The sequence below is a fragment of the Gallus gallus genome, chromosome 15 (genome assembly GCF_016699485.2).
Source record: "Gallus gallus isolate bGalGal1 chromosome 15, bGalGal1.mat.broiler.GRCg7b, whole genome shotgun sequence".
In the NCBI taxonomy this organism is placed as follows: domain Eukaryota; kingdom Metazoa; phylum Chordata; class Aves; order Galliformes; family Phasianidae; genus Gallus; species Gallus gallus.
In genome coordinates this window covers 7,803,673-7,831,518 of record NC_052546.1, presented here as the reverse complement: position 1 = coordinate 7,831,518, position 27,846 = coordinate 7,803,673, and the positions used below count along the sequence as shown (strand labels likewise).

Genomic DNA, 27,846 nt, shown 5'->3' with positions numbered 1-27,846 from the left:
CTGTTCGCACTGCCTGCAGTGCACAGGGACAGCCACAGCTCCAGCAGTGCTCACAGCCCTGTTACCTGTCTTATCCAAACCTCCCCCGTCCTATGTAGAGACCATTTCCCCTTGTCCTGTTGCACAGAACCTGATGGAGGGTCTGTCCCTTCTTTCTTACAGCCCCTTTAGACACTGACTCCCAGCCTGTCCTCGGAGGGGAGGTGTTCCATCCCTTGCCTCGGTTTCGTGGCCCTCCTCTGCACGTATCTATGCACCGTAGGAGTCCGTGTGCTCGTCAATCTGTGTCTACGTCCGTATTTGTGTGTTTGAGGCCGTACGCATCCGGCCGAGTCCCTGCATCTCCCCGCACACCCTCCGGACCGCGCAGGGCTGTCAAGAGCCACAGCGCAAAGATTACAGCGGTCTTCTCCCCGCCCTCCCCTAAGGGAAGAAAAGATGCGCCGCATCTGCGCGCTCCCGTCTGCTGGCTGACAGCCCCCGGGGCCGCCAGGCTGGCACGGCCGCGGGGCTGCGGGGCTCCGGGGGGAAGGCAGAGGGACGCGGGGGGATGCCGAGGGCTCGGCGCGGCCGGCGGGGCGCTGAGGGAGCCGTGCGGGGTTCGCCCGCCGCCGCCTCGCCGGCCGAGAGGCGGTCCCGGCGCCGAGGGGCGCTCCGCGGAGCCCCTCCGCCGACGGCACGGCCCGAACCCGTCGGTGTCAAACGTAAAAGAGGCCGCGCCGCGGTTCCGCGCCGCAGCGGGGAGCAGCAGGTTGGGATGTCGGTTTCTATCCTTTCCTGTCACATGGCTGGTAATAGGATCCCTCATCTGCCACTCGGCACCTCGCTGGGGCGCACTTACAGGACACATGCTGTAGGGCCTCCGCTTCCCGCACTTCGCGCTCCTCCCGGCCGCCCGCGACCACCTCCGCTCCGGAACGCGGTGCGGCCCGGCGGCCCCGGCCCATGGAGCCGCCCCCTCTCGCCGCCGTCGTGGCCTTTTCGGGACTGGCGCTGAGCTGCTGCCGCGAGCCCGTTCTGTCCGGTGAGTGCGTGAGTGAGTGAGTGAGTGAGTGAGTGAGTGAGTGAGTGAGTGACACCCGGCGGGGGCGCGGGGGGAGCCGGGCTGAGCGGACGGAGCCGCTCGCAGATCTTCTGGCGGGGCTGAGCGGCGGCAGAGCTGCGGTCCGTGCCCGAACTCTGCGGAGCCGCGGCTGGCACGGAGCTCCGCCGCCCGGCAGCACCTCGCTCCGGGCAGCCCGCTGTGCCGCTAACAGCCAGCCCGGGGCAGCGCGCTGGAGCTCGGTGATCTTTATGGTCCCCTCCTGCCGAAGTCTTTCTGTGATTCTGTGATCGGGTTCGCGGTAACGTCCCTTCCTTATCGCCAGCTCGGTGCGCGGTGCCGGGTCCGGAGCGGTTGATCCGGACGGTCCCATTGCCGCAGCCGCCAGATGCATGATGTGCTGTGAACAGCTGAATCTGCCTTATTCTGCTTAATACAGAATTTGCACTGCTTCCTCTAGCTGTGAATAGGCATTTGCTCATCTTCATGTTTTGTAGATACACTTAGAATCATAGAATGGTTGGAGTCGGAAGGGACCCCCAAAGGCCGTCTGTTTGCACTGCCTGCAGAGCACAGGGACACCCACAGCTCCAGCAGTGCTCACAGCCCCATCCCCTGACCGTGGCTGTCTGCAGGGATGGGGCACCACCACCTCTCTGGGCACCCTGTGCAGTGCCTCACCGCCCTCAGTGTGAACAACTTCTTCCTTACACCCAACCTAAACTTTCCCTCTTTTAGTTTGAAACCATTGCCCCACGTCCTATCAATCCTACCACGTCTGATTATCGGTCCCGATACCATCAGGCTGCGTTTGTTGCACAGTTGGTAAGCCTTTCTCTATTGAAGTTGAAGAGTATACTCTTTTTTTTTCCGAACACAACTGTGGACACACTGTGTAAGCAGCCAAGTTTCACAGCAGCTGCACGTGAGCACGTGGAGGATATATGCCTATAGGAGTGTTTGGTTCATAGGCAGTGTAGAGACCTGTTCTATAGACTCAGTGCAATAGGCTGTCACTTCTAGTTTCTGTACTCATAGCCTTCATTTCGTTTCCCACTCGGAAGTGCGTTTGATTTCCCGTCTTCTCTTCCTTTCCCTGTTATCTTTCTGTTCAGCAGTAGCGGATCTCTATGCCCGTGGTTTCCTTCCTTTAAGCCGTTGTTTCACCCCTCTCCCTCGCAAACCTTTGTGTAAAGCAGCTCTGCTTTGTGTTCCTTGAGCAGCCATCATGCAAATCACCCAGCGAGCAGTTCTAAGCAGGCCCAGATAGTCACCCTAGGCACATCGGGGGATCGTGCTCCTACATGCACAGAGCCTAACTCGAAATCCAGAGTTATGAATGGATTTTGGTAGGGTGGAGCCAACGGAGTGGGAAGGAGGCTGGGATTCCACGCTGCCAGCTGCTCATTTTGTCATATCACACCACAGCGGTTGTGCAATTGAGCACTCCCTCCATCTGCACAGTGGCTGAGGCCCACGCTGGTAAAATTTCCGGAGGGATTCGGTCCGCCACACTTGACAGTGGAACAACAGATTTAAAACTTCACAAAGAAAACAAATGGGTGTATTAAGGAGCAGAAATTCCTCCGGGGCTGCATCATGCATTCTTAGTTCCAGTGATAAAGAATCCCAGGACAAGTGTGGCGGTGGAGCCGTACCTCCGCCCGCTCCCGGGCTGTGCCGATGGATGCTGAAGATGAGCTTTGACCCAATGGCACTGTGACCTCTCTCTGCTCCGGACCAGCACTAAATATGACCGTCTTGGAGCAGCTGAGGACCTCAAAAGATGACGTATGTGTGCCTGCGTAGGATGGGAGATTTCTGAACCACGTACAGAACGTCTCTATATTGCATGGGGGAAACCTTCCGCCTCAGTGCCCGCATGGCATCACAGCAGGTTTCCACTGGCCTCATCCTCCCCCAGATCATTCATCTTCCATCATAGCATATTACGGAATAAGGTTTTTTTTCCTGACCAATCCTATGAAAATATGCAAATGAACATTTGGTTCAATCAATAAAACTGCATCTTCAAAGAAAACCATTGCGCTACTAAAAATATTTTTAATAATGACCACAGAAGCCATATTTGTCTCTTTGATCTCCTGCAGCTTCTTCTGGTTTTAATCAGCGTTCCCACATGCAGAATTGTGGCAACCTATGATAATAGAATCTCTATTCACGTATCCATAGGGAAACAAAAACGCTCTCATCTGAGGAAGGTAATTGGGTGCTGTGCCCCTTCCATCCCTGGGCCTCCGCCACCGCTGGGGTGTCTTGGCATCGGTTAAGTGGTTTCTGTCCTTTCCTCTGTGCCTTACTCTCTCATTGAAGTGTTTCTGCTGTCTAATTATACCCTTTCAATCAAATTAGAGGCTGCAGCATCTGGTTAGTGCCTGTAACTGTTGCCATCTGCACCTAGACACAGTGCTTGCGCTTAAGGAGGAGTGCTGCGATTGCAGGCTGCAGCGAGGGCGAGGAGAGCCGTGTGGGTGGAACGGGAATCACCTGAAGCTCTTCTTAAAGCACTGTTAGAATGCATGCAGCAGGCAGCTGACACGCAGTCCTTATCGGACTCGGCCCATGCTCTTATCCACGTACATTTTAGGAGCCTTTCCTTACTGCTCCAGCCTTACAGAACGTTTAAAGCTCTGGCTGCTACGCTACTGCAGCGAAACCTCATATTGCAATGGCAGCCGTTTTCATTTAGCTGTGTTTATTCTTTTATCTGAATATCCTTAAAAGAAAACGCTGCTTCTCGCGGGGATGTTGCTGGTCTATCCCTACCCAGGGCAAACAAATAGAGCGGTAACTTCATCATCATTATTTTTTTCAGCGAAATAGGAATGGGTTTGTCACTCATGTTCAGTCTCCCACAGAGCCATGTAGGCACCCCGGTCATACAACAGCACTCTTAAACCATCCTGAACCTCCATCTCTTTGGTCTCCAATTGGTAGCGTCATTAAGTGCGTCTGAGCAATGATGGACTTTGAGGAATGCTCAGAGGGCCTAAAATCAGATCAGAGAGTCACAAATAGCTTAGGTTGGAGGGGACCAACCCCTGCCATGGGCTGGCTGCCCCCCACCAGCTCAGGCTGCCCAGGGCCCCATCCGTGGCCTTGGAGAGGAAGGATGTTTGAGTATGGCTGTTTGCTTTGCTTTTCCTCTCATTTGTGCAGAGGAGACTGCAGAGGAAATAAAGATGTTTGTATTATTTCCATCACTCATCATCTGGCACAGAATGAGTATTTCTCGGATAACTGGACTCGCCATCAAGGACTTCAGAGCTGCAAACCAACACGTGGATGTCCATGTTAGGAAATCATTGGAAGCCGGGGTACAGACTCTGTGACTTCAATGTTTTATCATCAGTGCTTCGTTCGGGGGTAGCACTCAGACTGTTCCATTTTGCACTACCTTAATTTTCCCAATGATCCTCGAGCGGTGCCCATGTGGAGTGCAGGCAGCCATACAGTCCCACAGTAACAAAGGCAGAAGTGATCATTGTAAGGTCCCTACGTTGAAGAAGAAACCGAGACAGATGGAAAAAATTTCTACTACAGCTGCTGTTTGATCTTCCAAATGTTGATCTGGCTCTAATAAAACTAATTGTGAACCTGTATCTCACACAGAACGCTCGCTCACGGTGGACAACCATCCCAGTTTGTGTTCTGCTTTTTGCTTTCTGGTATTTTCCACTCGGTAGGTACTTCTCCAGACTCAGCAGTCACTTAAAGGAAGGGTTATTTTACTGCCATGGTTCTGACTCTGATTACTGCTGTTTGCAGGCATCCCCCCAAAGCAGGAGATGCAGCAGAGCCAGTCGGTGGTTGGTAGAGGGAAGTCATGGTGAACAAAGACAAAGGCACTGAGTGTGCTGACGGTCCTGCAGTGCTGCTGGGAGTTTTGTAGGGGACCCTACGAAGTGTAATGCAGTAGATCTCAAGGAAGAAGAAAGAAGGGCTGAAGTTCTCTTTATTGAATGACAGTGCTTACTTGAAACGTTTGTACTGCAGGGCTGTGGCAAAATAACCATTATTAATCACTGAGCATTATTAGCCATTACCCAAAGGAAAATTTCCAACTAGATTACCTCTAAAAAAAAAAAAAAGTATTTCATTTGATTTCCTTTGATCCCAGCTGCCATATTGCATAACTTAAAATAGAGCTCTGTTGTTCCTTTTCTTCTGGGATAAGCAGTGTTTCTCCATGGTATCTCACTCCCTCCCCTAATGAAACAGATGAAGCAGAGGAGCTTCCCCATAGCCCAGGTGATACATTTCCCCCTAATCACAGAATCATAGAATGGCCTGGGTTGAAAAGGACCACAGTGTTCATCCAGTTCCAACCCCCTGCTATGTGCAGGGTCACCAACCAGCAGCCCAGGCTGCCCAGAGCCACATCCAGCCTGGCCTTGAATGCCTGCAGGGATGGGGCATCCACAGCCTCCTTGGGCAACCTGTTCCAGTGTCCAGTGTGATTCCAGTCACTGCCCTCTGAGTGACAAGAATGCCTCAGCCCTGCACAGGAACAACGCAGGTATTGTTGCAGCCACTCATTACCCTGAGAGCAAAACGCTGTAGCTAAGAGGAACAAAGAGAGATCCGGCTCTTCCTTCCACGCCATGTCCTCAAAGTGCTAACAAAGAAAAAAGGCTGAAGATGAAAAGGAAAGGAGGTTGCCGCTGCAAGTTAAAGCACGGGCCAGTCTTAGCAGATCCTGCAATGGGCTGATGTTAACTCCTGTTCAGTCTGTGTGCCAGATCGCATTCAGGTACTGTAGCATTCCTTACATTGCTGGGGAGATGTTAGCACACATTGCTTCGAGTTTGGAACTGCAAAGCAAGAAGAGCCGTAGCACTCAACTGACAAGAGCACCTTCTCTGGCCGTGTTTATCCCTCCTCACAACTGCTTCGTTATACCATCCCTTACTGTGTCCATCCAGCTTATGTTTTCCTCCCCCTCCCATCAAATCCTGCCGTTTATTTTGCCACGACAGGAAAGCTGTGGCGTTCATTTCAAAGCAGGAGAAGCACTGAAGGACAGCAGCAGCGCCGGTGACTCAGAGTGTCTTTTTTCGTATGTTTACACAAATGGTTGTGGTGACTCAAATACTGGAAATTCAGATCTGTGTTTCCGAGGAAATGCACATCGCCCACCCGCCCGGCTAACGAGGCCGGGTTAATTAAAAGCGGGGAGAAGTGTTAATCTGAAGCTTGCTTTTTGCTCAATCAGATAACTTCCTCGTCAGGAGCACCACGCCAGGGCCAGGTGCAGCGCTCTCCCTTCCCTTCGGGGCACTGGAGTAGAATATCTCTGCAGCTGTTCCATGAGAATGAATGCTATCAGATAAAAAGAGAATGCTGTCAGATAACATGGAATGCTGCCCAGCCTGCAGTTAGGGACAGACGTTTGTGACTTCCCCCAGTAACGCTACCCAGCACAGGGATGTGCTTACGGCCACGTGAAACAGGACAGCATTTTAATTATATCACAGAATGTTGCGTTTTAATACTATTTTTAAGTAAATTCATGGATGATATGTGTTATCAAGTGAGATTGACTTCTTTATGTTCCTTCTGGAACAGGTTGCCCAAGGAGGCTGTGGATGCCCCATCCCTGGAGGCATTCAAGGCCAGGCTGGATGTGGCTCTGGGCAGCCTGGTCTGCTGGTTGGTGACCCTGCACATAGCAGGGGGTTGGAACTGGATGAGCATTGTGGTCCTTTTCAACCCAGGCCATTCTATGAGTCTTTATGGAGATTGTTTCTGGAAGACTGGATCAGAGTAGATGTCCCTCTTCGTTGTAGAGGAGTTGGACGATAGGTGATCTTTAAAGGTCCCTTCCAACTCAAACCCTTCTGTGATGATTCTGTGAGAACCGCACAATGGCTGATGTTGGAAGGGATCTCTGGAGGTCATCTTGTTCATCCCCTCGCCTCAGGCAGGGTCACCTGAAGCAGCTTGCTCAGGACCGTACTCAGATGTATTTTGAATATCTCCAAGGAGAGAGAATCCATCACCTCTCTGGTAGACCTGTTCCAGTGATCAGTCACCTTCATAGGACATCTTTTAATCAAAGAACTTTTAAAATCAGGATATAAATGTTTGCAAGATACACGCCTACAGAACCTTTCATTTTGTAAGGTATGGATGTTCACAAATGTAGTTAATTTGGAATGAGATCTGGGCAGTATGCTGATAAGTAGCAGACTGATAACGTCATGTACTGTCATGGTAGGAAAATCTGCAAGTTACAGATTCAACCTAACTACTAAAACACAGAGAAAGCAGTAAAGAGTGTGAGTTTTTTCATTCATAATATGTACTTGATTGTATTAATCACGCTTCAGTCCTAACCAAGGTGTCTTATAAAGTATTGAGTAAAAATCATAGAACCATAGAACGGTTTGAGTCAGAAAGGACTCCCAAAGGCTGTTTGGTCCTACAGGGACACCCACAGCTCCATCAGTGCTCACAGCCCCGTCCCCTGACCGTGGCTGTCTGCAGGGATGGGGCACCACCACCTCTCTGGGCACCCTGTGCAGTGCCTCACCGCTCTCAGTGTGAACAACTTCTTCCTTATATCCAATCTAAATCTCCCCTCTTTAAATAGTGAAATCATAATTCTTTGATAGGTGTTTGGCTCCATGAGAAAATGTAGAGTGCAAACAGCATCCTCAATAGCCTATACAATGGAGGAAATCTGTTAGTGAAAGGAAACTGGAGTCTTGGGGATGGGAGAGAGGGCAAGGGAAGAACAAAGAAACACCAAATCTACATATATTCTCTCTCTTTCCATTTCCATTTCTTCCCAGAATGTTACACAGCAAATGGGGCTGATTACCGTGGCACTCAGAACCAGACCTCCCAGCACGCAGGGAAGCCTTGTCTCTTTTGGAATGAGACCTTCGAGCACCCTTATAATACTTTGAAATACCCCAATGGGGAAGGAGGGCTCGGTGAGCATAACTACTGCAGGTAAGGACTATATCTCATTGCTACCAGCGTTGCCTCGATGCAATGTTAAGCAGTTGGCACAACTTAGAAGCACGTCAGAGCCATGAGTATCTACAGGCCCTGTTTTATCCTGCCATCAGAACCCCGGGTCTTTGGCTCAGCACACAAATACCATTCGTAGGGTAATAGAGAAGTTGTGTTTGAGGCATCGCAGCACGCTTAACGTGTGCTATAACTACAGCAATTTGAACATCCTGTCCACTTCTGTTGTTTCCTTGGCATGTTGGTTCAATGGGTTAAATATTAGAGCTGAAACAGTGTGAGGCTCAGGTTCAGTGAGATTTATTTTTACGTGGTATTTAAAGATAATTGCTTTTTTACTCACTCTCTCTTTTTTTTTTCCCCCCCAGGAACCCCGATGGAGATGTCAGCCCATGGTGCTACATTGCAGAGCACGAGGATGGAATATATTGGAAATATTGTGAGATTCCATCCTGCCGAAGTAAGAGAACCATGTAATTAGTCCAGGCCTGAGTCTCTGCCGAGCGGAGGTTGGCAGTTATACAGCAGTGGGTAGTGATTTTCCAACAGAAACTAGGACAAGGCCAATCAGCTTATTTTCATTTGCAAACTAAGCAATATTTGAAACGGATCTCTGGAGTTAATGACAAGGTTGCTGTGTAGCTGTTCCTCCGTTGCTGCTCTCTTCATCTCCTCTCAGAATTACTGGCTGACGTTATTTACATTAAAATAGAAGATGGGGAAGCACTCAAAACGTATGGAGTACTTCTAGTTTTCTGAATCTGATGAAGTATGACGTTAGTTTAGTATGGTCTGGAGGGGAAAAATGGATAGGAGATGATTAATTAGGTTTTCAAAAGGATATGTATGTCTCCACCACTTGCAGTTCATTTGTTAAATGGGTAGCATTAGTTTGGTGTGAACAGCGCACCCCTATGGAATTGCTAGGAAGAAATAGGGGCAGGAGTGGACACAGGGAATAGATGAGTAATTCAGATCAAGTTATTCATCTGAACACTCCTTCCAGCATCTGATATCACCCATGTGTGATACTGCTCACCTTATCCAGAATGCATTTCTTCTTTCATGGTTCGTGTCGATACGTTCCCAAAGTTCCATTCCTGAATGCTCCAGGATAGGTTCTGAAGAGTCACATTTTAAACGTATTCCTCAATATTGACACCCATAACCAAACATGTTATTAGGTCTGATCATGGATATATTTTTCTCCTAACTTCTGTGCAAGTACTCTCTATGTCCAAGAGATTGCTTCTGCATTGTTCAATATCAGAGCAGCTGTCCCGATGTCAGCATGCTTCCGATTTAAGAAGTACCTTTCAGAAGGACCCCACAATTAATAAATTTGGGTCCCAAATTAAAGAGTTTGCATTTTCCTTAAAGACGACAGATTTTAAGCAAAGTCTCTGGGTATGTCACCAGCAAGGCAAATTCTCTCCACTTCATTTGTTCTATGCAAGGAATCCTTGTAAAACAAATCTCACTCACTTTCTCTGTGATGGGGGGCTGAGGATTTATATTTGGACGCCTACTTGCACAGATAATCCAGATTTATATTTACAAAATACCCTTTTGACCAGTAGCAGCTGCTTCGAGCATTGCACTGAAACTGGACACCAGAAAAAGGAATTATAGCAACAAACTGTGCACGACGAGTCCATCCAAGTCTTAATGCCAACTTCATGGTTTATGACATTGTGTAATTAAAAAAATAACTTATTCCTTACCGTATCGTCTGTTTTCAGTAGGCATGATGGTAAATCCCAGCCCCATGATGGTAAATCCCAGCCCCATTGAAACCAACAAACCTGTGAGTTGCATAATACCAAAATGAGGTTTGTGGTGGAGTGAGAAAGCAATTCGGTAAAGAAAACTCATTTCAAAGTTTTGGGGAGTTAAAAAATGGTGTCCTGTAAGCAACCTTTCCATAATGATGTCTGCTACTAGAAAAGACAAGTATAAGTCAGTTACAAACAATACCCACATAGCGCCAATATAACACCAACAACACGAAACCTCTCTGTTCCCTGGAGAGATTTGCATGCAGTGATTCACTGCAGCTACAATTAAGCGTCTGTGATGTTATCACTCGTCTTATTCACATGTACTTAACACAGAATGCTTAATTCAGAAGCGCATTCTGCACTTGTAAACAGGCTGCATGGAATTTAGCAGTGGTAGATGAGAATGGCTGTCACAGTGCAAAGGACAGTGGTAGTCCCAGTAGGGTGGTCCCAATGGGCAGTGCCCCACTAGGAGCTTAGTCTTTCCTTTCCTCCCTCTCCTTTTCTCAGTGTCTTGTATGCTGGTGTGGGTATAAACAAATCAACGAGAAAAAGGCAGTTTATTAATTAATCAGTCACAGAAATATTTCTATTATCCATATATATATATAATACACACACGTAGGACTGTGGGGTACCCTGGGCTGGAAGAGTCCTTGGGACATCATCGGGTCCAACCTGCAGCCCAAAGCAGAATCAGATAACACCGTTATGTTGATACCACCTTTGCTGATTAACCTTCAGTAGCAACACAGCAGTGAATCAGGTTTAGGACCAGCCCATCAGTGGCCATAGGGAGAAGGGACGCAGCAAAGTCACGTATACGTGTATGGCAGTCAGTATTTTCTGTGTTGTCTCAGGTCATTTAATCACTTGATGTAGGCCTACTCAAGTCCTTCTAGCTCTCTGTGGAGCACGTAGCCACAAGGTTATGTATTTTGTTGACTTAATCTCAAAAAATATTAGCTTGAAAATTGCTGCTCAGTGCTGGGCTAGACTGGAGATCCTCCATGAACAACTGCTTATTCCAAACCACGTGACTGATTTTGTTTGCTAGATATGAGAAAGCTGAAAGCTCCCTGGGACACCAAGGAGACTAATTGGCTTTAGGATTTTACCCAGCTGCTGTGCTTTTTTAGTTACAAAATGTACAGGGTTTTGGAATGGTTGAGTCTGGTTTCTTTGCATGGGAAACGCTGAAGGACTAATCTTCTGGAGACGTGGCTGACGGTTCTCACCAATAAAGCTATTAAGTAGATACATATATTAATATGTGGCATTAGAAATCCCAGGTCCTCGAGGAAAAGGAGCTAGACTGGTGGCTACGAACTGTCTTCTGGGCAGTGAAGTAATGTGCTTTACAGAAAACTGAGCTCTCTGAGAATTATCTGTCCAGATGTACCCAGCTGGGTGGGGTTGTAAATGGGAATTTCCAAAGGTATGTTAAATCAGGCTGTAACTTGAATTCACAGTACTTAGAAGCTTGTTGCTGCAAGGCAAATCCAAGCCATAAATCCAGGCAAGCATTTACTGTTGAAAGTGTATCATTCTTAGGGAAGAGAATTATTTTATCAACACTATTTGAAGTAACATGATCTAAGAATTAAGAAAACCCAACGCACACTTGAATTTGATTCTTCCCAACTTTGTTCTTTCCTTTGCTCTTCTTTCTAGTGCTGTAGGCATCCTCAACTGCAGAGCACTGTGAGCTATTCCAAAAGAATGGGTGAACGACCATCTTTGTTAGAATGGGACAAAGGGAGGTTGTGAATTGGGGGAACTGTTTTGGTGTGGTGGCACACGTGGGTAGGTGTAAGGAAACTCACCAATGGGACCTCCTGAACCCAACGCAGAACTGCTTCCAGGGCTGCTGCTACCAGATGGCTCAGTTCAGAAAGTATCATCGCATTCCCATGGAGTGCATACGGGAGGACAGAAACACAGAGGCACTCAGTTTGCTAAAACAAAAGGAAACAAAGCAAAGTATGAACCAAAACTCCGATGATTGGTTCCTACCGACTGAATTGTTCAATTTATCTCTATTTCTATAATTCTTTTCTATTCCTATTTCATTCCAAGTGTGTAAGCAGACATGACAATTAGACAAGGGATAATTGTATGCCCTTTGCACAGAAGCATTCCCCACACTGCTTCTCATGGCTGAATTCCAGTGATTAGATGAAAAGTGCAGAAACAAAACAAAACAAAACAAGTTATGCACTGAAAGAAAAATTTCTCTCTATGACCACCCATAGAGATCAGTGAGCCTTGAAACATTGATAGGACAATGGGAAATGGTTTCAAATTAAAGAAGGGGAGAGTTAGGCTGGATATAAGGAAGATTTTACACTGAGGGCAGTGAGGCACTGCACAGGGTGCACAGAGAGGTGGTGGTGCCCCATCCCTGCAGACAGCCATGGTCAGGGGATGGGGCTGTGAGCACTGCTGGAGCTGTGGGTGTCCCTGTGCACTGCAGGCAGTGAGAACGGATGGCTGCAGAGTATTGCAGGTATGTTGCTAAGAGGCTGTGATGCTGTTTCATCACCTGCCATTCATCCCTGGGAAAGTTTGGAATACATGATATAGAGTAATATTTCTCACGGTGTAAAACCAATACAAGAAGATACAGAGAGCTGTTTAGTAACATGAGAGTAGATAGAGTGGTCAGTGTCTTGAAGAGAGGTCTGGCAGTGGCACAGCTGCCCAGGGAGGTGGTGGGGTCACCATCCCTGCAGGCGTTCAGTGAGTGTGGAGGTGTGGCACTAAGTGACGTGGCTAATGGGCACGGTGGGGATGGGTTGGAGTTGGACACGGTGATCTTAGAGGTGTTTTCCAGCCTTAATGTTTCTATGACTGTTGTCTGTTATTCTTGCCAGTGCCAGGGAATCTGGGCTGTTACAAGGATCATGGAGAGCCACCAACATTGACTGGCACCAGTGAGACCTCCAATAAACTTACTATCCAGGCATGCATCAGTTCCTGCCGAAGTCAACAATTTAAGGTGATTTCTTTGACATACATTTACAGACTGTTTTAAAAGACTAAACCATGGGTGCCCAACCTTTTGGCATGCCTGGGCTGCACTGAGTGAAGGGGAATTGCCTTGGGCTGCATATCTGCTGCTCTAGCTGCCCTCTATTCCAGCTTTCTTGCTAGTTGTAAGCAGGATCCTAACAGCTCAGCCTGTGGTTGGACCTCTGACCGCAGACTAATCACCCTTCTCCAAAGCACATGCGTTCTGCTGCCAGCTTGCTTGTTCCCACAACCTCCTGCTGTTGCACCTTTAAACGTGACCCCTCCCTTCCTTATGCATCTTTGTTGTCAAAGTTTGCAGGCATGGAATCAGGTTATGCCTGTTTCTGTGGAAATAACCCTGACTACTGGAGATACGGGGAGGCAGCCAGTACGGAATGCAACAGTGTTTGCTTTGGAGACCATACTCAGCCTTGTGGTGGGGATGGCAGAGTCATTCTTTTTGACAGTAAGTATTGAAACAGGCTGAGTTTTTCTCAAAGGAGAGGCCTCAAATGCTGAGCAAATGAGGGGAAAGGGCTTAAAGGCAATGAGAACTGTTGTGCAGAAAAGCACCTAAATTCAGTATAACATAAAGCTGCTTTATGACTGACTCACGCTCCAGGGATTGTCTCTTACTTCCCCAGAGCTGGTGCTAACTCTGCTCCCACAAACGCTCTGTTCTTCCTTATTAAACCAGACAAGACTTGCTATAACCCAGTTACACAATGCAAAGCAACAGAGAAGAACTGGGCTGGGGAAGGGTGTACAGCAAAGGTACAAACAAGTTGTTTTGCTGTCACTGATTGCATAATTCCTTATACATGGAAATCTTCCTTCCTACTACTTGGTGGCCATTGGAGGTCCCTTCCAACTCAAGCCGTTCTTTGATTCTATGATACCACACTTTCTTCAAATTCACCCCCCATTGGAGCTTTGTATTGCTTTCCATATTGCACTTCCATGCAGGCTCATACTGTCGTATCCACTGTTTCCTTCTGCTCTTGGCCTCCTGAATTCATGATGAGGAGAAGCATCCTTTGTGGCATTTCTGCTTTGAAATGACCGAGGGCTCAGCCAGCTGTTACCCTGAGCACCTGCACTGTCTTTTTTGGTGGACACAAGAAGTCATTCTAGTAACTGCCACCTGTTTGGTTTTGCTGATTAGCAGCACCTGCTCATCTCATTCCTCTTCCCCAAGGTCACTGACTTCTCATCTACAGATCATGTTGTACCCCCAGAACCTCCCTTCTGATACCTGCTGGCTTCCTGAGCTCATCATTTCCAAGTCCTTTCTACACACAACACTGTCTTATCCTTTTTCTGTCTCTTCCCCACCTCCAGAGTCCCGTGGGCATCAGTGTAACATCCAAGTGTGGAGAAGAGATAGGGACAATAAAGATGCAGTGGCAGGCATTGAAGAGTTCCATGTCTTTACCCTAAACTTTTTACACACACACCCATCTGTAACATCTACCCGTGTGTTTCTGTGCTGCTGTCATGGCCTCAAGCTGTAACATTCAGAGCCACAACACAGAACTCTTCCAGTTCTGCATAGAGCTGGGAGGGGAAGGCTGCCCAGACTGCTGCGGGTGCCCCATATCTGGCATTCCAGGTTGGATGGGATCCCCTGGGCATCCCGAACTGTGTGGGGCAGCCAGCCCACAGCAGGGGTTGGGGCTGGGTGAACTTTAAGGTCCCCTCCAAACTAAAAGCTATTCTGGTTCTCTTATTCTATTTCCATTCCATCCGGGGAGCTGCTATACTTTGTGGAGCACCAACCATTAGCGTTCATAACATCACCTCTTTGAAGAACACCTTGCATTTCAGTGGTTACAAGCAGCACAGCCCACTGTGGCAACACCTACGAGCCACTTGCAAAGAGCAGCCGATCCCCCCCTGTCCAGCTTCAATTCTAGCAATACGGTCTATTCAAACAATTCAATCTACTCAACTACATCACCAGCTGTTAGCACGGACTGAGTGCCAAACACAGATTCTCTGTGGGCCTTTGTACCTCGGTGGGATCTTTCACATTCTTTAAATTCCCCTTCTTTCATGCACTTTCAGTCCCTCTGTGGGGTCTTTTATAGTGCAGCACTGGTGTGAGGTTTGCTGCCATGACGAGGCCGTGCTCCAGAAAAGAAAGAGAAGTGTTTTCACTTTATTTTCTGGCAGACATGCTCCGCTTTTTCTCACTCCCCCAGCTCGCTTTTAATTTGCATTTATTGGAGGCCTTGCTCAGAGCCCTGTGAAAACTGAAACACTTCAAAATGGGTATTTACTTTCTCCAAGGACTCTATTACAGTGCTTTAAGCTTTCCGAGGGAAGACCTCTATGGGGGAGCGATCATTCTGATTCAAACAGTTCCGTCTGAAATACACTATTTTATATTGAATATTTAGGATATATATCTGTGTGTATATAAATACAAATGCATGCATCATACGCGTTGGAAGGGACCTATAAAGGCCATCTGGTCCCACTGCCTGCAGTGCACAGGGATACTCACAGCTCTGTCAGTGCTCACAGCCCTGACCCCTGACTGTGGGTGTCTGCAAGGACTTATATATATATATATATATATATATATATCAAAGGAGAATTCATATATATATATACATATATATGTATGCATCAAGTCAGTTGGCTGGCATTAAAGTTCCTCTCTATATTCATTGTTGAATAGGTTTGCACTATGACTCTGAACAATCATGAAGGAATATAAAGAGTCACTGGGCACGTATTTGTATTGAACTGAAGGATCGTATCGGAGCAAGTAATCTAATAGATTTGCATTAGACTTCATAACAGGCACTTATTGGAGTTACTCAGTGACAATAAGGTTGATTAGTAATTGGAGATCAGGAGAAGGGATGCTTAGAAGGCGCATATAAGTGTTCACAGAGATCGTTAACCAACTAGAGCATCATTCACACGAGGACATTACTTAGCTCTGAGAAAAGAAGGCTTGGGGTTGGGTTACTAATAGGGATAAATACGTGATGTGAGGGTGTAAAGATAAAACCAAACTCTTCTCATGGCAGTATTTCAGGTCGATACTTCTGTGTCAGAGCAAGAGGCCAGAAGGAACGTATCCCAAGCAAATGCCATGTAATACATTGCTCCCAGTGTTGTGGGAGGTAAATAAGCTGAGGCTGAGGGACATTGGAGGAGCAGTGCCCTAATGCATAAGGCCCACCCGAGTACGTGCCCTAAAGTTTGTGCATGCGAGTTCCACAGAGTGGAAAGCTGTGTGTGATGGATGTATAGCCCCCACGGGTTCCTCTTTTTTAATTTCTTTTCCCTCTCCTCTTTGTTTCACAGCCCTTATTGGTGCCTGTGGAGGGAATTACACTTCTGCTACAGCTGTGATCTATTCCCCAGATTTTCCTGACACATATGGCACAGGCAAAGTCTGTTACTGGACCATACAAGTCCCAGGAGCTTCTCAAATCCTCTTCAGCTTTGTCCTTTTTGAAATCAAAGATGCCACAGACATGGTGGAGTTGCTGGACGGCTATACCTATCATGTTCTAGCTCGTTTCAATGGGAAGAATCGGCCTCCCCACACCTTCAACATCTCCTTGGATTTTGTTATTTTGTACTTTTTTTCAGATGAGATCAACCAAGCCCAGGGATTCGCTATCAGATACAGAGGTAAGAGGTTAGCCTTCTTCCTTGTGCATTTCAGTGTGCCATTAAAGCGTGTCATTCACCCGAGAACTCCGCTCAGCCGCGTGTCATCCAGAGCAACATTTGCATCTTCAAAAAGCCAACCCTGTGTGCACCCGCCTGTCAATACAGATTGGAAAATAAAAAAGCTGGGAAAAAAAAAAACAAAAACCAAACCCAACCCAATAACAACAATTAGAACAACAACAGATAGGAGTCCAACAGCATCTTTGGTTCAGCTGAGCTCTTTCCAATGGTGCGCTCCGCTTATCTAGAAGGTCATCAGGGGAAAACACTGCAGCCCTTCAGTCCCACTGCTCTGATCAACAGCAGTGGGAACAAAAACTCTTGAGAACCCCTTCTTGGTGAAGCCCAGGTCTGACATCAGGCAGAACGTGCTCCCTGCAGTCCCCTAAATGGACCAGAGAGAGGCACATCGCTGTAAAGTACAAAGCAAAGCCCCATTGCATTTGCTAAGAAGTTGCTGATGTAATCACACTGTTGTGTTTTCAGCTGTGAAGGACAACGTGCATCAAAACAAGATCGCAGCGAATCAGACTCTTTCAGAGAAGAGAAATGAGCACACAAATTTCAGCATCAACGCAGCTCGGTCGTCAAAGATACTTTATGTCATCACGACCAGTCCAAGCCATCCCAGCAGCTCCATGCCTGGTAACGTCATCTGCAGTTAAGATGAGATTCATTCACTTTGCTTTGTTACTTTGTAGTGAAATCAGATGGGAAGTCAGAGCATTTCAGTGACCGTGGAGGTGGCAAAAGGTGCTGAAAAAAAAAAGAGCATGCATTGATAGAGCCTCGAATGAGCTTGGCTGCTGCGTGCAGCTCAGATATCCCAGTGCACAAAAGCTACTGCAGTTCTACAAAGAGGGTTATGGACACAGATGGAGCAGGTGGATGGGTGGGGGAGGTGTTGCTGAGATGTGCCGTGTGTCTGGAACTAACTTTCACGGCATCTTTACATTTGAGTTGCAAATAACTCCCCTCTCTTCCCTTTTCTTTTTCCCTTTTTCCCCATTTCTTTTCTTTTCTTTTTTTTTTTTTCATTCTTCTTCTCACTTTCTTTTCTGTTTTCTTTTCCATTTCTCTTTCCTTTTCCATCTCCTCCTTTCATTTTTCTTTTCCAGAGTGGACAATATACAGTCTCACAGCCCTGCTCATCCTGAGCGTTACAGCCATATTGGCCAAGATATTTCTCCACGTTGCCATGAGGTGAGTATAGAGCAGAGCTGTCCCTGGTGAATCCACATCTCAGCTCTGTGCCCGTTGTGGTACACTTCATTTCTCTGCCTCCTGATGCTTTCATATTAGTCAGATTCAAAATCAAGTTATGTGATATATATTTATATCCTTAAGAGTATAATAAGTACCTATATACAATATATACATAACGTGGGTGCATATATATACAGAACCATAGAATGGTTGGAGTTGGAAGGGACCCCCAAAGGCCATTTGTTCCCACTGCCTGCAGTGCACAGAGACACCCACAGCTCCAGCACTGCTCACAGCCCCATCCCCTGACCGTGTGTGTCTACAGGGATGGGGCACCACCACCCCTGTGGGCACCCTGTGCCACTGCCCTTATTAATATTGCCTTTCTTTTAATTAAAAAAAATATTAATCACAAACGTAAGAATTTGAATTACAGCATGACATACAGTATGACTTTTTATCCAGTTAAAAAACCGATCTTATTACTCTCTTTCTATACCACCGTTTGGTCAGTAAACAACCAACCAACCCTTCAAATCCTGATAGAACCCTGCAGTAGGCAGGGGGAAAAGTAGGTGTCATACATATAGTGGAACCTGTCAGCATTACCAGTACAACAGTAACGTTAGCACACCAATAACAGCAGCTTCCCTCGTGCCTTAGCACTGATCATGAGGTAACGCTTGTTTCTTAGATCCCATCAGATCCCACCTGCAAACGAAACAGAGGATCCCAGTGAGGTTACTGCTGCCGGAGAGATCTGGAGTATATTCTATCGGCCATCCACATCAATATCCATCTTCAAGAAGCAGCTGCGAAGCCAACAAGATGACTGCAATCCACTGGTGGGAAACTGAAGTGTCTTTTCTTTTACAGGAACCGATCTTCTTAAAATCCAGGTGATTTGGGAATAGCCCTTTTTTCCCCTCCCGCTCTCATACTTGTCTTCCAAACAGTCAATTCCCAAAGTCCTTCGCGTGACTTTGTCTGCCTGCTGTTCTCTTTTGTATACTGGTGGCAATGGATTTAAGTGATGCAATGGTTTTCAAATATCTGGAGCTCATCACATCTGCAGCGCTGTCAATTACTGCAAGAAGAAAGCGTTCCCCTGCCCGTGAAATTAAAACAGAGCTACATTTTTAAGACTCATGCCCTTAATTGCCAAAGAACCAAAGCATCAGCGGGGATCTGATCTGCGGAATGATTTCTCTTTGACTGCAACAGACAGCATTAACTGTTTTTTCTCCTTGGTAGATCTGTCCGCCTACAGTGCTGACTTCTCACCCCACCGCTGGGGATCAGCAGTGAGTGTGTCAGCCTCACAGTCCAGCCCTGCCAGACAGTTTGGAACATAATGACAGTGCAGGTCAGATAAGTTGTTGGGAACAGCTGGCATTCACGGGCAGCTCCTTCAACTACATCGGAGTGAATTCACTGAGGGCCATGAAAGTACAGTAAATCTAGCTAGGATAAAGGGTGTAAATATGAGTTTCAATATACAGATGCTCCATAATACAGCAGACACGTGAGCATGCAGACAATATTCAGTGTGTGCCAGAGGTAACGGAGACGGGCAAGAGAACTGCCTGAGTTTACATTCAGTATTTGCCCTTCTGTCATCAGCATCAATCGAAAGCTTCTCCCTTCGTGAGGGCTGTAGATTCCACTGAAAGAAATAGGGCACTTAAAAATCAAACAGTGACACATTGTGCCTTGCTGCTCCGAAAGTAATGCCTCCTGTTTCATGGCATTGGTGCTCCTGACGTCAGTGGTGGATGTTGGTGGTACAGCAGTAGAGGTTGAACCTTCCCACCAATGTCCCATTCCATCGCTGTGTGACAGATGGCAGCAGAGGGGCACTCTGACAGAACGCTGTCTGACGTGGAAGTGTGTATAAAGCAAAGATGTATCAATGAATTCTTCCATGCAGAAAAAAATGGCCCCCGTTGACATTCATAGGTGTTTGCTGAACATCTATGGAGACCCAGCAGTGGATATGAGCACAGTGGAGGGTGGGTGGTGCGTTTCAGCACGGCAACAGTGGGTCACTTCTTCTGGTGCAGGCTTTTGTGTGCATGGCATGCAGGCTCTTGCTCATCATTGGTGAAAATGCGTAATTGATAGTGGTGACTATGTTGAAAAATAGTGCTTTACAGCTGAGAATTTCCTCTGTCGAATAGTGCTATCGTGCTCTTTGTATCTGTTGTAGTTTGTATGGAAATAAATAGGAGGCATTACTTTCAGAGCACCCTACATAGATGTAGACTTTGCCTGAACTGAATTAATTCCAGCTCCATTTATGTACCGCAGATGAGTGCCAGAGACAGCTGAACAATTGCACAATAAGTGTTTAGTAGAAACAGAACTTCACTAAGCCAGCAATTATGGAATTGTTTATATCAGAAGTGGAATATCATGGAAGCAGCTCGTACTTTCTTGCATAAGCTGTTGGAAAGGTTACAGGAAAAGTTAATCACAGTATTGCCAACGATTAAGACGGCAAGAATTGTAAAGTATGTTGGTTCTCTCTTACATGTCATCATGTTGGACTAAAAAACATTGACTCTTTCAGACTTAACAAGACACTGAAAATTGCCTTCTTAACAGTCAGTGCTTCCAAAGACCTGTAGCAAAACAGTTTGCTTTCTATCCGTGCTTAGTCTGGTTCGCTAATGGAAAACAAAGAGAGTCAGAGAATAAAATCAGATCCCAAAGCGTTACGCCATCTTCAGTAGTCCAACCAACCTATGCAGTCAAAGGAGAATTCATAAAGCACATAATTAATGCCAGTAACTCAAAGGAGCACCCAGTGATTGATTTCTACCTACTGCAAAAGGAAGGACAAAATAATTTGTACATCTCTGCACACTTCAGTGGTACGGTTGTATGTGGCCAATGTAAATGGTACACACTTAAATGGCACTTTATCACGTTTGCTATAAGGGTTTAGGAGAAGGAGAAAAGCCTGACATGCACAACTGCTGTAATCCCATATGATTCAGCACACAGAAATGCCTCTATGACACCGGCAGCTGACAGCTGTCCTGAATATCACGTTAACATTTGCAGCATTGACTTCAACGAGTAGAAAGTAACTGCAGAACAGGAATTTGTTCAGACCTTTACCTGGATGGCCTTTTGAGCTCTTACCTTGCAGTTCCCTCAGTAGATTGGATAGGCTGCAAACATGGCACGGGCCGCAGCTTCCAATGCTTTGGCAACACCACCATCACGAGGAGCCATCTCTCACACACATTCCAGCCCCTGTCCTGGCGCCTTCCTCACTGTGTTGTGCTGCTATGGTTGGCTACATGGTGATGCAACACGCTGTTAAAAATGACCATCGCTTTTTCTTCCTGAGGTTAGGGTAGAGTAGGATAGGATAGGATAGCATAGCATAGTGTGGGGTGGGATAGGATGGAATGATCAAATGGAATAATAGGACAGCAGAATAGAATAGCCCAGTTGGAAGGAACCTGCCAAAGATCATCAAGTCTTCATGGCAGACCAATAGTTGGAGCATGTTGTTGAGGGCACCAACCAAATGCCTCTTGAGCACTGACAGGCACGGGGCACCAGCCAGTGTTGCCCCAGATACTTTCAAGGACCCTAACAGCATTTCTGCATTGCAGAGACCAGAACCATATACAGTATTCAAGGTGAGGCCACACTATGGCTAAACACAGCAGCAGAATCACCTCTTTTGACAGGCTGGCTGTGTTATGTTTAATGCACCCCAGAATGTGGTTTGCCCTCTTGGCTGCTACCGTGGCGACGTGGAGAAGAAGCCATAGGACAAAGGGTGCACCAGGAATAGGAGCAGTGAGCACTTTGCTGGTACCCCAGCACAGCATTTTGTGAAGCCGTCTCCTAATCGTGTGCAAGAAGTTGTGGGTGCCCCATCCCTGGAGGCAATGGTGGGATGGGGCCCTGGGCAGCTTGATGTGGTGGTGGGGGGCAGCCAGCCCATGGCCGGGGGTTGGAGCTCAATGATCTCTTAAGCTCCCCTCCAACCTCAGCCATTCTGTGCAGCACGTTGGTTACAGCAGTCCACAGAATACGTGCACCTCTGCTGGTGACCAGCAGGAGAGGTGGCCTTCCCAATCCAAAATCTGCTTTCAAAAATGGTTGGATAAATGATTTTGTATGTACTTCTGTCTTAATATTTTTTAAAAGTTGGAGAGAAAATAGAGACTGTAATTTAAAAAAAAAAAAAGTGTGATGTCATAGTAATATATTTATATATGTATAGGAAATTATTTAATACAGGATATTATGCTTGTATCTTGCTGACGTTTCATAGGAAGATGTTAGTTCACGCTCTGAGAAAAATAAATTTTCTATACATTGTAACCATGGGAAAAAAAATCAGAATTCATTGGTCCATAGGATAGAAGAGCACTGAGAAGAGTAACTCAGCCTCTCAGTTCAGTAGCAGTGATGAAACAATTGCTTCAGCTGCCCTTTCTTCCTTTGAATCTCATGTCTAGCTTCTAACTGTATTTGGTTGTTCCTCCAGTCCTGCTAATTCATGTACATATACTCTTGGGACCATCCTAACATCCACCATCTCCATCTATTTATTCATTTAAACATTAACATCATCTGACTTGGGGCTTTATGATGCTGCTCACCCAGACAACCCAACACACCGCAGAACTATGGTGTCTGTAGTCCAGGATCCCCTGGAAATGGTATCTATGTGAGATTTTTACTGGAGAATGAAGCAGCATCCTGAATGCATCCGGGCCAACACACCAGCAGGCATTGGTGAGCATGACAAGCTGTTCCAGTTTCACCTTCTGCTCACTGAGCCTTCTCAGCCATTGCAAAAGACTGCTAGAGATTTTCTAGTGCATCATTTTACCAGCTGGAAGGGTCTACTGCAAAACCAGAACTCTCAACAAGTACCCCATCCGACCAGCCCAACTAGTCCATAACAGCTTACAGAAAGGTATTTCACAATCCTCTGATGAAACGCACTTTAATGAGAGCTTCACCTGAATGTTATCCTAGACATTTTTGAGTAAACTCACCACTCTGCTAACCCAAGAGCAAAGAGTGGAGCCCTATTCCTACAGCACCGCCCCCAATACCTGCATGCAATGCAGCTCTCAGCTTTACTGAGTGCTGGTGCTTTTTAGGATGAAATTTTGCCTTCCAAATCTCGGTCTCAAAGACAGCTTACCGTAAATCCAGAGGATATCCCACAGACTAAATCAGACTGACAAGAAAAGAACAAATCCTGCTTGCAATGACTCACGGCGGAGATATGTGCTGTGTCTATATGTGGTCATCCCGCATACAGCAGAATAAGTAACAATTATAAATAATTAAACGCAGTAAATTGCTGCGGGAGGAGCACAGTTTGTGTTGCTGAAGTGTAGAAGAGCCTTGCGTGGCAGAGGCAGAAGCCCAAGAAAACTCTCAGAGGCACCGGTCTTACACAGGGGATTACTGTGCTCTCCTTTCTTGCCATCCAGGCTATGAGACACCTTTTAAACGTGTTTATTCTGGGAGCATTTGCCTTGTTTTTTTTTTTATTTTTCCTAAGCAACAGCTTCATTCCCATGAGAGAAACGTGTTCTTTACTCTGAATGAGACCCTTTCATATTAAGTAAGTCACAGGAGCGCAGGGCTTCCCTTTCCCATCAGAGATCTGGTTTCGGGTCTATTGTATCCCAGACAAAGACCTGGGCAGGCAGGCTCCAGCTGTAAGAACACAGCCACCTTCAAAGGACGCCTCCACCACACAAGGAACCCATCAAAACCGAGCACTGTGTTCTGCACAGACAACTGTGCAAAACATAAGCAACCAATGCTACCTACTGTTCACAGTACACACACTCCAAATTGCTATGGCCAAAATGAGACCGTGCTCCAGAAACACCAAGCATGACCATCGTGTACAATCTCATTAAGAAGTAATGCTCTTCTCCTGGGTGAACGCTGAGGTGACTGAATTACAGTGCACTGGGACAGGCCTAGATGAGAGGAGGAACCCTAACCCTAACCCAAAGGATTACCAGGTGGAAACTGTGCTGAGATGGAAGCAACCAAAGGAGAATGGAATTTTTTTGTATCACTCCATGGAGAACACATAACATATAGAGGCAAACTAATTCAACAGCAGCATATAAATATGTATTAGATGTGTACGTACATGCACGGAGATCATTATCCACTAGCAATCACATCCAAGCCATTTTCTTCTATGCCTTAATAAATGTCTTTGATCACATTATGCCCTCTGTCGACACGATGAGAGCAGCACAGCGCTGATTTTAGCTGCAGTGGAACCGGTGATTGCATGACCCAGGCTGTGGACTTGGGTGTAGCTTATCTGTTCAACATGACTTCTCCATTTGTTGCATCCATTTGCACCACGATGGCTCGGGCCTCAAAACAGCCTTAGTTCAGGACAATAGATTATTTTTATCTGTAATTAAGCCACAAATAAGTTCCCTTGCTACAGGAAACAGGCAGGTTCCAAACAGAAAAGAGGAAGCCTTCCAGCAGGTGTGTGCCAGCTGCTGTGTGATTTCAGGCTTCAGACACTTGTGTGACCCCCTCACACAGCCTTCGTTCTACACAGAGGCCCAGGAACTGTCCTGCTAGTTATGGACTACCACCCTGCAGTGTCAAGCTTCATTGCACCTCCTTCCCCATTTCCCACAGCAGAGCACTTAACCCCATCTTTTCTACAGTGCACTTTGGCACACTCCTGTCTCAAGCCTCCTCTTTTCCTTCTGTCTCTGCACCTTTGCCCTCCCTTCCTTTGTAACCTTTAACATCTAACTTCCCCCTCCTCAACAGGGAGACCTGCCAGCTGTGAGCAGGGACACCAAACAGGCACTGAGACCGCTGGGGACACAATAAGGACCTAAAATCATCAAGTAGTGGCCTTACACTGAGCACAACGCCCAGTACAAAACTGATGTATTTTGTATGCCTTACTTACCTGAAAGTTGAATGTTCCAGGGGCAGAATATTACAGGTTGTCTCCAAAGGGGAAAAAAAAAAACACAAAAGAAAGGTGCATTTTTTAATCACAGACGTTTGTTAGGCTCTGCATGTGTGTGTATGCATGTATCTACCTGCTATCTAACAAATGAAGAGCACCGCTGTTGAAAACAGTTGGTGTAGGACTGCAGTTGGAGAAGCACAGCTGTGTCCTTTCCCTCCCAAGAAGGACGACTCCCACACATGTATGCAATAAAACTGTATTTTTGCGTGGTTTTGCCTTTTTTTTTTTCTTTTAATACAGACATTTGTACACTTTCTTACAAAACTGCAGGTAACTACAACTCTTCTTAAATCATTTTTGGTCGGCAAGTACTGTAAAATCTTTGTGTGCAATTATCATGTATTTACAGGGCCTCGTGTTAGTGATTTTCAATGATTATTACAATAATGTCACACACTCTCAACATAAAACATGGCTTAAGATAAATATATTAGTAAATAAATATTCTGAGAACATATTTCCATAAATGAAATGTGCTGCTATACATATACAGAATATATACAGGATGCTTTCTAGCTTTTAAAACATTTTTAAAAATGGTAATGAAGGAGAAAGAGCCCTTTGACCATATTACAAATCTTTACAGCAAATTTTATACAAAACAATTTTAAGTGCTATAAGATCATTAAAAAAAAAAAAACAAAAACAAACATTTTAAATAGTGCCTCATGAGCCAAACACAATGACAACTGTTCATGGAAGTAGCAGAAAGGTATTTTGTTATAAGAACCACCCATCATGGCCTATAACTGTACAGACATACCGAGGATGAACGACACGTTGACTATAAAGCCAAACACACAAACCAAGCTCAGGGTATCTCTGTAAGGCCTGCAGGGACCGTGGTACTGGCAGAGATCCCCAGAACACGTGAAGGAGGCTGGTACAGGAACACCATGAGCCAGAACATTCAAATACCTTTAGCAGAACCGTGCTTTACCACCAAGCGCTGTGCAGTAACGGAGCACAGCACATCTCAGGTGGCCTCACAGGGCCTCGTGAAACACCAAACAAGGTAATCCAGGCAGTATACCATGATGTGTGCAATGCTTTTCGTTTGAGTGGAGGAAGGAGAAAGGTAAGACTTTTAAAAACAAGCCTCGTAGAGTTGCTTCTCCTAACACATACCACTTACTGCAGTCATTCAGAGAATGAATAAGTTTTCAGTAGGCTTTATACACAGGAAATGTGTTTACTGTAAGTTTTCTACCCAGGTATTGGCTTGTGTCAATTCTCTGAACAGCCGGATTGGGGCCTTCGTTCATTTAGAGAGATCTAATGGGAACTCCTTCCAACAGAATTGTTTTTTTCCTAATTTATCGAGTACAGAAAGGAAAAGTGAATAAACCAACCTGACTTGTTGTTTCTTGGTTGTTTGCATTTTATAAACTATTTCCTTTGGGACTATACAGAAAAGAGGTTACCTTTTCTGGTACTCACAATCAGCCCAGTGCTGTCAAGGACATCATGGTTGAAAACGTAATGTGAAGCACACAACACTTTTTCATGCCTTTTAAATACCTTCGAAGCATACTGAACTTCAGACCAATCTTTGCAGAAGGCTGGCAGTGTGGGCATTAACAAAGTAGTTTCCCTTTAGGAGAATTCCTGCTGTGAATACACCAGACAGGATGACACTGTGTCCTCAGGCACATGCAGCATGACAGGCAATTACACCATGCTATGGTAGCCTCTTACTCAGAAGCCGCTGTTTCCACAGGAAACAATTGCTATCAGAAGTGACGACAGACGTTATCCCATGATAACAAATGTCCCCACTAGTACAAGAACAAGAACAAAAGTATGTGCCCAGGCTAATGGAGTACAGAGAACTCTCTGTACACGAGACGAAAATGAAGCACAACTGGCTGGGCCCAAGAAACCTTTAAAACAGATCAATCTATGGAAGCTTACATCAACCACAGCAACAAAGGAAACAACGACTAAACCAAGTCCTCATTTTCCTGCACGTGCAATGGGTGACAAGCACTGCTTCCCTTAGGCATGCTTGCAGGCTATAAGGGAACAAGACAGATTCTGACCTATTTCCAACATGAGCCAGGCAAGCGACAAACCCCCTGCAAACTCTATTGTCCTGCGTGTGCCAGCGTTTCCCACAGCCATGAGGGGGGCTACAAGTGCCTGTAAAACTTCCTATGGAAGCCAAGATTCACTATCTACAAAGGTTTCACCCTTTCTAAACGCTTTCTTCTACCACCTGCTTGAGGGAAGGGTCCCCCCCCCTCAACATTCTTCACCAGTCAGAAGATACAATGAGGTCCATGTTTTAGCAGGAAATGGGAATATGAACAACCCGAGCTAACAGTATCCCTACCCCCAATCTGTTAAAACTAATCGTGATGGCTGGAGACTCTTCCTAGCCAAATCATCGGAGCAGCATAAAAGGCGGGGAGGGCAGAGGAAGAAGGAGACAGTCTAATCCTTTACCTCTCTCAAAATCACGCGTATAACTTGCTGGCTACTAGGATTTGCTACTAGAATTAATTGATATCTGAACATCCATTCAGCAGCTGTATCCCTCTGGACTACTTTATTTCAAGGTGCTATCTGGTTTCTAAGGCAGGTGTAGCCCTGAGCTTATCAAAGGCTGGACTCCTTTAAGTAGGAGGTAACAGCGTCTACACATAGCCTGGCTTATTTAACACACCGTGTTACCTCTCAGCAAGAGCTGACACGGTCACTTCTAAAAAGAAAATATAAATAACATTTTGTCTTTAATATAGAAACGGCAGTAGAGCTCAGAATGCTCCACACCACGTCCCACATGGGCTTTGCACACCAATGGAGGCCTGAAGGCTTCAGGCAAAAAGGGAAAAAGGGGATAATCAAGCTGATGTGGACATAGAGGAAGTGGGGGAGGGACTTCTCCACATTACCACTTTTGTGTGTTTGTCAAAGCTTAACAAATTGAAGTCCGTGTGAATTTGGAGTCTGTGATAAACTCCACTTCTCCACCTGGTGTCATCTGGACAAGTCTAGTCACCAGTCTGGCTTCTCTCCAAGGGATGAGATCCAGCACCTGAATGATAAAGAGAAAACTTCTGGTTAAAACT

The 27,846-nt window shown here is 46.2% G+C and overlaps 2 protein-coding genes across 2 annotated transcripts in view; one reads left to right on the top strand and one right to left on the bottom strand.

Annotated features, from left to right (window-relative positions):
* The first annotated feature begins 828 nt into the window (after positions 1 to 828).
* KREMEN1 (kringle containing transmembrane protein 1) lies at positions 829 to 24,982 on the top strand. The gene is made up of 9 exons (XM_015275481.4): positions 829 to 1,024; positions 7,861 to 8,023; positions 8,413 to 8,504; positions 12,702 to 12,826; positions 13,153 to 13,306; positions 16,165 to 16,497; positions 17,026 to 17,184; positions 17,658 to 17,742; positions 18,440 to 24,982. The coding sequence occupies exons 1-9, from the start codon at positions 946 to 948 to the stop codon at positions 18,600 to 18,602; spliced, it is 1,353 nt and encodes a 450-aa protein (XP_015130967.1). The 5' UTR covers positions 829 to 945; the 3' UTR covers positions 18,603 to 24,982.
* The window catches only part of ZNRF3 (zinc and ring finger 3), a 73,860-nt gene continuing 70,966 nt past the window's right edge, over positions 24,953 to 27,846 (bottom strand). The window contains exon 9 of the mRNA XM_015275473.4: positions 24,953 to 27,812. Coding sequence (XP_015130959.4) covers positions 27,769 to 27,812 — 44 coding nt within the window. The 3' untranslated portion in view covers positions 24,953 to 27,768. The remainder of the gene's footprint in view (positions 27,813 to 27,846) is intronic.

Bases quoted from the DNA above. Each gene is read 5' to 3' on its own strand.
- KREMEN1 (XM_015275481.4), top strand. From the start codon at position 946: ATGGAGCCGCCCCCTCTCGCCGCCGTCGTGGCCTTTTCGGGACTGGCG. The intron at 1,025-7,860 runs GTGAGTGCGTGA...ATTTCTTCCCAG, and splicing joins CCGCGAGCCCGTTCTGTCCG to AATGTTACACAGCAAATGGG. The intron at 17,185-17,657 runs GTAACGTCATCT...TTTCTTTTCCAG, and splicing joins TCCCAGCAGCTCCATGCCTG to AGTGGACAATATACAGTCTC.